The sequence below is a fragment of the Neophocaena asiaeorientalis genome, unplaced genomic scaffold (genome assembly GCF_003031525.2).
Source record: "Neophocaena asiaeorientalis asiaeorientalis breed wild unplaced genomic scaffold, Neophocaena_asiaeorientalis_V1.1 scaffold1019, whole genome shotgun sequence".
Classification (NCBI taxonomy): Eukaryota; Metazoa; Chordata; class Mammalia; order Artiodactyla; family Phocoenidae; genus Neophocaena; species Neophocaena asiaeorientalis.
The window spans coordinates 495,723-505,726 of NW_020173382.1; the positions used below are offsets into that span (position 1 = coordinate 495,723).

The window sequence follows — 10,004 nt, forward strand, 5'->3', positions numbered from 1 at the left end:
ATACTTCATCCTCCACAATGACTACTGTGTATCACCTGTCTCCTGAAAAATCCTGCTTTACCCCTCCTATCTAAGTTGAAATTCCTGTCTAATGTTTGAAGACCCTGTAATCATCCCACCTTTCTCAATTCTAATCCATTACTGCCAGTCTCAATGACCCATTCTGTTATAGTTAACCTATTTCATGGACTCATCCTTTTTTTTTTTTTAAACTTACCATCTCTAGGAAGTAGTCTTAACCACCTAAATTGGCAAGACCCCTCCCGCACAGAATAAAAAGGTGTATCTGTAAATTGTCATGTATGCAGATTCATGGCATGCCCAATATCTAGATCATGAACTCTCAAAATGAGACACCCTGTTTGGGGTGCCAAGCACTCTACTGGTACTGAGTAAATAAACTAAACACTATGTAAAATTTGTCTTTTTATTTTCAGAGGCTACAAAAAGTATCTTGAGGGCAACAGAGACTTGGCATATTCTTACACAGTATGTATGTAGGATTTTTGTCCCCAAAACAATGATATTAACAGAATATATTAATAGGAGTCTGATTATGTCCTAAATTCAGTACTATTTCCATCTTTATTTGAAAACTTCTAAGCTCTAATCATTACATTTTTTAAGATGTGATTTTTGGTTAGGTAGCTTAAAAGGCAGTCTAGTATAACCTAGAGAGTAAGAGTTCTGGCTTTGGAGTTAACTGGCCCTGGATTCAAATTCCAGCTCTGCCACTTACTAGCTATATGACCACAGTCAGGTTACTTCTCTGAGCCTCAGTTTCCTAATCTGTAAAGTGAGAATGAATACCTTCCTATCTCACAATATGACTGTAAGGATTAAAAAGGTTCATGTATTTAAAGTACTTAGCCCAGCTCCTAGCACATATTAAGTGTTCAATAAATGTTAGCTATTTCTGCTACTGAAAAAAGCAGGAAAAATGTTCAAAGGATTTCTTAAGACATGTGAGTAAAATTTAGTTTGAAAAAGGGAAAGTTAAGGAATGACCTGAGGATAGTCATCAAGTTTATGAAGGACTTTTCATTTTTAATATAGAAAAAACCAAATATTTCCTTTAATGGAAAGAGGCAGACCTAGAATAAATGACTCTAACTTAAGTGAGATACTTGAGTTATACAGGAGGATGAATTTCACAACTGTGAAGAGTGTTATATAATACTGGTCCTGTTTCAGGTTGCTTGGGTAGACTCACAATTTCTTGATATATTTAAAATAAAATAGACAAAAAAAATCTATGTTACATGGCTTTTAGGTAATCTTGCCTAAGGGGAAGGAAAGTGAACTAAATGGCCTCTCAACTCCTTCTGTTCCTAGAGTCTGTGATATATGTGACATAGGTACCAATTTTAACAGTAACTATCTGATGTGGATACTCTTTTTCTTTTCTTTTCCTTTTTTTTTTTTTTTGGTGGGATCTTAGTTCCCTGACCAGGGATCGAACCCTGGTCCCAGCAGTGAAAGTGCCGAGTCCTAACCACTGGACTGCCAGGGAATTCCCCCGATGTAGATACTCTTAATGGTCTCACCACCTAGTTTCATCCAGCAAGAGAGTATGTTCTTCAAATATACTCAAGTGTCTCCTTAAACAAAATGAAAACAGCAACGATAACTCATAATCTTACTTGGAAATTTGCATTTCTTGGCTAGATGGCTGGAGAATAAGCGTAGATGGTACAGATGTGGTGTCTCCACATATGAATTCAAGAGGAACTAGAAACCATTCTGGAAAAAAAAAATCTGTCTTAATTGCAAAAACAGAGTCTCAAATTATAAAAACCTTAGTAGGCTGGCAAATGTCTCCTGGTCCCTCTTGGTGCTTAAAGGTGATGTAAAAGAGATGAATATGTTCGTGCGGAATGGCTTTCCTCCCTGATCCTTGTGGCTGACATGAAAATCTTGGAAAATGGCCTATGGCAGCAAGAACACACTTGCCACCCATACATACCTCCTGCTCTACTGTGAATTCCCATCCTCTCAAGACTCTGACCCATCTGGCCGCCTGTACACTTTCACCTCAAACCCCAGACTCTTCTCTTTATACTTTTCTTTGGGGCAAGTGAGAACCTCTGGAGCCAGCACGAGATACAGACTGGAACCTGCCTTAAAAGCACCCATGGACCAGCACTCCTGTTTTTCATTATTTTCAACGGGAATTCATGACCCACTTTTCACCTAAAATCTAGATGAACAGGAGCCAGGGCAGACTCACAGGATAAAATGCCTTAAAAAGTCAATTATGGAAACTGATTATCTAGTTTACACGTAGCTTACCTACTTACATGAAACTCTTCACTTTTTTTCTCCCTTTCTATTTGATTTATGGCCCTTTTATTGCTTAGACAAATCTACAAAGGGAAAAGTAAATAAGAAAACCAAAATCTGGAATTTTGGTTACTTGATAGCACTTCACATAAAAATGATGTAATGGAAGGGACAAAACTAAAGGTTAAAAGGCGACTTAAAAATTATTTCAAAATTAAACATACAAATGCTACTCCAGTCCTAGCCCCTATGTAAATTATTTAAATTCTGACATTTTAAGAGAAGGAAAGGGAGCAAAATTATATACCTGGCTCAAAAGTTCTCTCCTTCTGCCACTATTCCTCAATGCTGGATGCCCACAGCCTCAAAATGGCTACAAAACACCTTTCCTAAGGGAATTCCCTGGTGGTCCACTAGCTAAAACTCCATGCTTTCACTGCCAAGGGCGCAGGTTCAATCCCTGGTCGGGGAACTAAGATCCCACGAGTCATGCGGCACAGCCAAAAAAGAAAAGAAAAAAGAAAAAACCCACACCTTTCCTAAGGTAACTCTTTATATCTCTTATAGCACTCTTTAGTTATGCAACATCACTGTTTAGTAAGCAGTGATACAGCATTATCCGTTTACTGTTGGTGACTTGTCCTAAGTTATATAATGTGTCAATGGCAGTTATTTAAAAACAGGCCTCATGAATTCCCAGCCCAGCATCCTTTTCATTAGCCTACAACAATATTAGCAGGATCTTATTATTACTTACGAACAATAACTACAACAGGGGCTACCATTTATCAAGTCTTAACCATGTACCAGGTACCATGCTAAATCCTGTATCGTCTCTTTTTTGATTCTCACAATATCCCTGGAAGGCAAGTACTACCGTTATCTCCTTTTGGCAGGCGAAGAAAACATGGTGTAGAGAAGTAAATCAACTTGCCCAGGGTCACCCAGCTAGTTAGTTACTAAAGCTTGTGGTCTTAACCTCCAATACTGTCCTACTCCCTAGATCAAGGAACAAGCTTAGTTATTTATAACTCACTACACTTGGGCAAAAAAATTAACTCCCTACACCATACCATTAAAAATTAATCAAAACCATTTATAATAGTGAAATCTGTACAAAGTTCTGATGCTTTCTGCACAAACAGGTACAAATATATTAAATCTCCATTGAATTCAGCAATACTGCCAGATGTATGCTGCTGCTTCACATAAAACTAGGCACTGCATTTGTTAATAACAGTAACATCAGGGACCAAAACTGCTCCTGTTCTGACGAGAGCAGCCATGTCAAATAACAAAAATGCTAACAAGTCAGGATGTAGATGCATTTTCCAGGAATATTCATAATGCCAAGGAATAAATAATGGGGTGATAAGGGTTACAGTACAACTAGCTTCAAGTAAATAGTATTCTTTCTTTGTACCCAAAGTTGTTTTTAAGGACTAGGAAATAAAAACATAACTGCTCTGGTTCTCAAAACTCAGCAAGCCACAGTAACATGAAGAAATCTAAAACCACCAAATTAAAAAAAAAACCCATTTTTAAAAAAATGCAGCATTCTATTGCTATCTACAGTTTTGAGGGTGGGGAATATAAACATTTTCACAGTTAAGGTCTCACTACAACAAAAACTGTCTGACCTCTGAATTCCCATTTGTGCCAATACTGATTCTAGGGTTTGAGACTATTTATATCCTTAAAACAAATCTCAAATGTTATCTTTGAACTTCTTCATATTGCTTTTCTTTTTCTTTTTTTAACTAATACTAGAAAACTGACTACTTTTCAAAATAGATTATTCCTGACATCAAAATGATAGCCCCCGGGCTTCCCTGGTGGCGCAGTGGTTGAGAGTCCGCCTGCCGATGCAGGGGACACGGGTTCGTGCCCCGGTCCGGATTAGATTCTTTACAAAATATGAGATTACTTAGTGCCTAAGAACATAGATATATGTTCTGCCAAACCCATCTTTAAAATAATGAAACACTTGATAGTGTAGCTACTGAAGGTACATTTACAGATGTAATTTCAATAAAGAGCTCAGAGGAGAAAAATAACCAAATGAGAAGACACTGTCTCAATGTAAAGCATAATGTATTAAATAGCAACAGAGACGACACTACCTCTCCAACAGAGCAATACAGTATCTTGCCAAACTGGTTACTTGGTAGTGAAGACAACTGTAGGAACATTACACTTAGCACAGCTTCAGAAAAACTGTAAGATTCACCAAAAGTTATCCAAAGTCAGAAATGCTGTGTTGTATAGCTGAACCATGGTAAAATACGTTGTGCAGCAACTACTAACATTTTCCTGTTGAAAGGGTTCTGTCATCTTCATTTGTAATGATCACAATTACTTTATTAAGGGGAAATGAAAACATTTCAGAATTTTAATTATCAAAATATACGTGAATGAAGACTTTAACACATGAAACATTCAAATTAAGCAAACTGCTTGTTTTGTAAGTCAACATGGCCTCCAAGAAGATTTTAATTCTTTTTGAAAAGAAAAAAAATGGATAATATACATATTGATTCACCCCTTTTTCACTGATTAACAAATAAGTTAAACCTAGCCTTGCAATTTGCTGATTTGGGGGAAAAAAATAAGACTGCAATTTAAAAAATTACACTCAGTTAATAACACGATACACTCTAAAATAAGCAATTTCCTCCTTAATGAGCTTAAAGTAAGTTTTATTCTCAAGAGGCAGAAATACCAACTTACCAGCTTCGTGCCTCTTTTAATTTCCTTTTGGACATCTTCAATAGAAAATCCACCAAGACTTTCGTTATCAGAGTGTGATGATACCAAAGCAGATGAAAAGAGCTATAAATTACATTTAAAAAAAATTAAGGTTCATATATAAAGAAATTACAGTGAAACAGTGAATAAGATGCTAAATTTAAAAGGAAATATTCAAGTAAAAATGGCATAGCATTAGGGAGAAACCATTTCTTAGAAGTTTAACTGGTTTTGCTGTTTTGTTTTGTTTAGTAATCAGGAATATTCATTATTAAGATTCTCATGGTTTCACGTCTCTTGGTTGCTGCGGGCATACTTACCATGCACTTATGGTGTGCTGCCACCTTCTGGTTTTCAGATATTAGTAACTGTCCACATTCCTTGTCTCTATTTGACTTACAAAAGCCACATTTGCGCTGTCTTGTAGGCCCTTTTTTCTGTTCAACTGAGCTTGACATGATTTTTAAATTGCCTTTAGAATGCCACTTTATGTCTCAAGAAATGCTACAGAGAATAAGAAGGGCAACAAAATGGTTAATTTTGTTTTAAAAATCAGTTTACACAATAATATAAATTGCTTAATATTTGACCTAGGTCTTAATATATGCATTTAAAAATAGCTATTTAGTATAGACAAATTAATATTCAAACCTCTGTAATTTTAAAAAATGTACAGCATATGCACAAAGATGTTAATGAAGTACTGAGAAAAATCAAACTGCTCTCAAATTAAGGGACATGTGAAATAATTAGAACTATTTCTGCATGGATAAATAAAACACGAACAGTGTATGATATTAAAATAGTCATCTGCTGACATAATTAATGAAAAACATTTTTCATGTATAGCTAGCTAGGTGCCCCTTCAAGGAGACAAAGAATTATACATCTAAGAGCAGAGCAAAAACTAGTAAGAGAACTACACAATATCCAGGGTGAACAGAATTCTATAACTGCACAACTCCTTAAAGCTCACATATTGATAATCCAACAAATGAGAAATGAATTTACATAACTATGACTTTGGAACACTTATTTTTAAAAGTTGAATTATTTTCAAGTTTAAAAAAAATCATGTATACATCTTTATTAGTTTTTGCTATTGTATTCCTTTTGCAAGTAAGGAAAACATTCAGCTTTACACCAGTCTATTCAAAAACGTAGACTTTAGGAACCAATCATTTATAAAAACAACTGTATTATCTGACTCTGAGATTTACTCCAAAAATATGCTTATTAAAGTTACAAACTGACAGTCGTGTTCTAAATGTAGTAACTTTCATACTTTAATTAGTAATACTGTATAAAGAAAGGGAAATTTTTCTGAATGAGCCTTAAATTTAGTCAAATTATAACTATAGGTAGTATAGTCAAACAAAAAAAGGGAAGAAAAGCTCTAACATGGAAGGTTTCAGATTTAGATCATCAATCTCAACATGGATTCTTCAGAAGACTATAAACAAATGTAAAATCAGTTATTTGAATTGTGTAGGTTTCCCAAATCAACATAACTAAGCAGTTCAGGACCCAGGTTACCACAACACACATTACAGTCAATAAAATCTCAAATTTTTGTGTTAACATTTACTAAATTCTTTCCATTCCTCCATACATTTGAACATTTTCAAAATATGTTGAAAAAATGGACTAACACTACACTGTTTCTTTCTGAGAAGCACTTGCTCACCAACAAGAACAGGAGCAGTTGGAAGCCAGCAAGGTGGTAGCTGCAAACCATTCAGTGCTTTACAATGTAACAATGCAAATACTTAAAACTGAACACGAAGTCACAAAGAAACAGGTCTTCTCAGCAATTTACATCTAGGTTTTTCTCTTTAATGAAACTTCAAAGGCCCTGACAGTCTCTGCATTGATGGGTTTAACAAACTCTTAAGGCTATTTACAATTTTAAATACTTCACTCTTCCAAATGGCATCGGATACTTTACAACAGTACTGTATTCATAGCACTGGCTATAAACCGTGAAACTGATTGAAAACAGGCAGCAAATACTTTTAGGATTAAAGAAAAAAAAAAAAAAGAACATAACAGAGAAACAAAAGAAACAAAAGGGGAAGTGTGTTTGCATTTGCTCAGGCAAATATGTGTTCAGTTGCTTTATCAAGAATGTAGCTGCCAACATCTTTAGAATTAAATATGCAAAACATCAAAATTCATAAATAGCTCCAGAATTTGCTACTTGAGTTCTAAATTAGCTTTCTTTACTACTGTGCAATGAACAGTAAGCACTCTGAAAGCACTGTAATGTATTCAGCATTTCTCCTGGTCATCCTTGGCCAGCTGAAAGGGTGGCACATTATGAATCCAATCTATACAGACGTCTTAATGTGTAATTTCTGTACAACCTTAGCATAAGCTATAAAAACAGCTTAAGACAAAGTAAATTCCTAGATTAGAACATCACTTTTTATTCTTAAAATTAATTCTGAAAATGGTGTCCCCAAAATTCTACCCATATTGAATCCTGCCTCTTTCCATTTATAAACAGGTAAATTTCTCATCCTAATTTTGAGAACCTACTTTTCTAGGTATCAAAGACCCCAAAATCTATAAGAGAAAAAAAGGTACACTTTATTTTGCATTCAAAAATACTCTAGTGTATTTTTCCTGTAATCAGTTTAAATATAATTTGTAAAGTGAACAGAAACGCACATAAAAGTGCACCAAACCAATTAAAAACTTTCCCCAACGTGCAATGAGTAAATGGATTTTTCCACTAAAATTCAAATAATGCATCTGTGCATATCTTGCTAATTTTTTTTACAGCCTCCTTGTAAAACATGAAGTGGAGAACATCATGGAAACAATGACTCCTAGTAAAAATGTCTTTATCATAAAAATGCAGATTTTTATCTAATGCTGTCACATTTGTGGTCTCTACTTGAGGAGAATAAGGGCATTCCAAGGACCAATATTAAGGGGTTCATAATAATCCATACAGTATATGGCATTTTAATTTTAGTCTAAAAGGTTTTTCAGGGCATGCGGAGATCAAACTTTGATGCTTCCACCCAACAATGAAACCTTTTCCTTAAAAGAAACATAGCATTATGGATAATGTTATAAAGCAGAAATAAAGAGGCAAAGATAACAGCGTGAGAAACATAATTTAAATGTCCGAAAAAATATAAAAACCCGGTTAGGCTGGAGCAATCAGTGCATTTCAGATTTTCCAAGATGCTTTAAAGCACCAAGGTGGAAATAACCTGAAACATCAAGGAGAGCATTCAAGAACCAACTCGAGAGCTCATTCAGTGTCTGATATCTGAAAGACCATTTTCACGGAAAAACAAAACAAAACAAAACAAAAACTGCAGTTCCGGAAGATCAAACAATTCCACACGCAAGGAAGTTGAAATATACAGATCAAAATATATAAACATGATCCAAGAAGCAGTATTTCTGTCAGGAAAGTTACACTGGAGAGAAATAAACGAATAAGAGATGAACCGGAAGGGCACCTGAATTTGGTTGCACGATATTATTACATGCTTCGCACTGCTTTTTGCGGTTATTCAAAAGGAAACTAAAGGAATTTTCCAGTTGTTTCAAACCCAAGGGTAGAGAATTTGAACTGTATGAATAAGACCTGATATTACGTAGTAAGCCGATAAAAAGAAAAGGTTTTTCGAAATTAAAGGATTTTTCAACTTCCACGCAGAATATCGAAACGAAGAAATTTCAAAAGAATGCCGTGCTGCTCGTCCATATAATAAAGGATGGTACACATAACGTACCGGAGCCTCTCCGTTATTTATTCCTCAATACACACTAGACTCCAAGATCTCCCTCTAATCAAGCGCTAGATAAACTCGCAAAACTATCTTCCAATAAAGCACTTTAGCAGGTTCCTTTCGGTCGTAAAGTCAGGGTCCCCTAATTGTCCTTTTCCAATCCTCCTGGATCCAGGAAAATATCACCCTACCACTTTCTTTAACCCTCCTCCCGCCAGGAGTTCGCCCTCTAATAGTCTTCGTTTCCTATCTCAGTTTCACCCCTAATTCCCCCCACCCCGGAGTTTTTCCTCATTCCGTAAGGTTACCCTTCTTGCCATCCTAACAATTCTTCCTCTCACTCTTCCCAAACTGGGAGTCTCCCTCCTTCCCAAATATGTCCTAAGCGATGGCAAAGGCTAAAAATTCCCGGTATTTTGTCCTCCTTAAATGTTGCGCCCCCTCCCCCGAAGTCTAGGCTTAAGCCTAACCTCTCCCTTGGCTCCTCCGAAGCACTTTTCTCAGCAGCCTCTCTGCCAAGCGCCTTCAATGAGCGGCGCTTCTGGGGTCCCTGACAATAAAGCGAGACCACCAAGAGTCCCCCTTAACAACGGGCAGGGGCGGCGGCCTGGCCACCGCCATCCTCCTTGTCTTCTCCCGCCGGGCAGAGAATGGGGGGCCCCAAGGTACCGTGGGGACTCACCGGCGGGGCCCAGAGGCGAACGGCAGGGGAGAAGCGCCAATGAGGGGAAAGAGAAAGAACTCGGTCTTGGTTCTCCGGCAGCGCCTGGGAGCGGGGTTCTGTCGCCGGAGGTTGTTTCCTTTCATTCGAGAACAGACGGGCTCGCGGAGCGCCCTTACGTCGCCCCCCTCGCACGCAACGACTCACATAGCGTTAATACGTCTCGAGCGCGCCGCGGGCCCTGATTGGCTGCAGCGAGGAGGCAGCTGAAGCCGTAGAGCCACAACGCATGTGCAGAAGCCACCCCCGGTACGGATCGGGGCGGCAGGCCCCGCCTCCTGCTCGCGCGCGTACCTTCTATTCTCCGGTCCGCCGCTCAGCCAAGTGTTTGGGGGCAGGATCCGAGGAGATAGAGAAAGAGATTCAAAGATAACGCTGTGGGTTGGGCGGAGAAGGGGCTGGGTTGGGACTAGAAACCGTTGGCCAGAGGCCCCGGGTAACCAGTTTTCAACAGTGATTCAAGTGGGTAGGCCTTATCCCTTGCACTTGTTCACCGA

At 37.7% G+C, this 10,004-nt stretch overlaps 1 protein-coding gene across 2 annotated transcripts in view; it reads right to left on the minus strand.

Annotated features, from left to right (window-relative positions):
* PHF6 (PHD finger protein 6) overlaps window positions 1–9,626 on the minus strand; it is a 48,069-nt gene extending 38,443 nt beyond the window's left edge. Inside the window, exons 1-3 of one of the 2 annotated variants that reach the window (XM_024746579.1) lie at window positions 9,469–9,626; window positions 5,352–5,535; window positions 5,014–5,115 (exon numbers count right to left, since the gene is read on the minus strand). In XM_024746579.1, coding sequence (XP_024602347.1) covers window positions 5,014–5,115; window positions 5,352–5,489 — 240 coding nt within the window. In that variant the 5' untranslated portion in view covers window positions 5,490–5,535; window positions 9,469–9,626. The remainder of the gene's footprint in view (window positions 1–5,013; window positions 5,116–5,351; window positions 5,536–9,468) is intronic. The other variant, XM_024746580.1, reaches the window with a different exon arrangement.
* Between the last annotated feature and the right edge of the window lie 378 nt (window positions 9,627–10,004).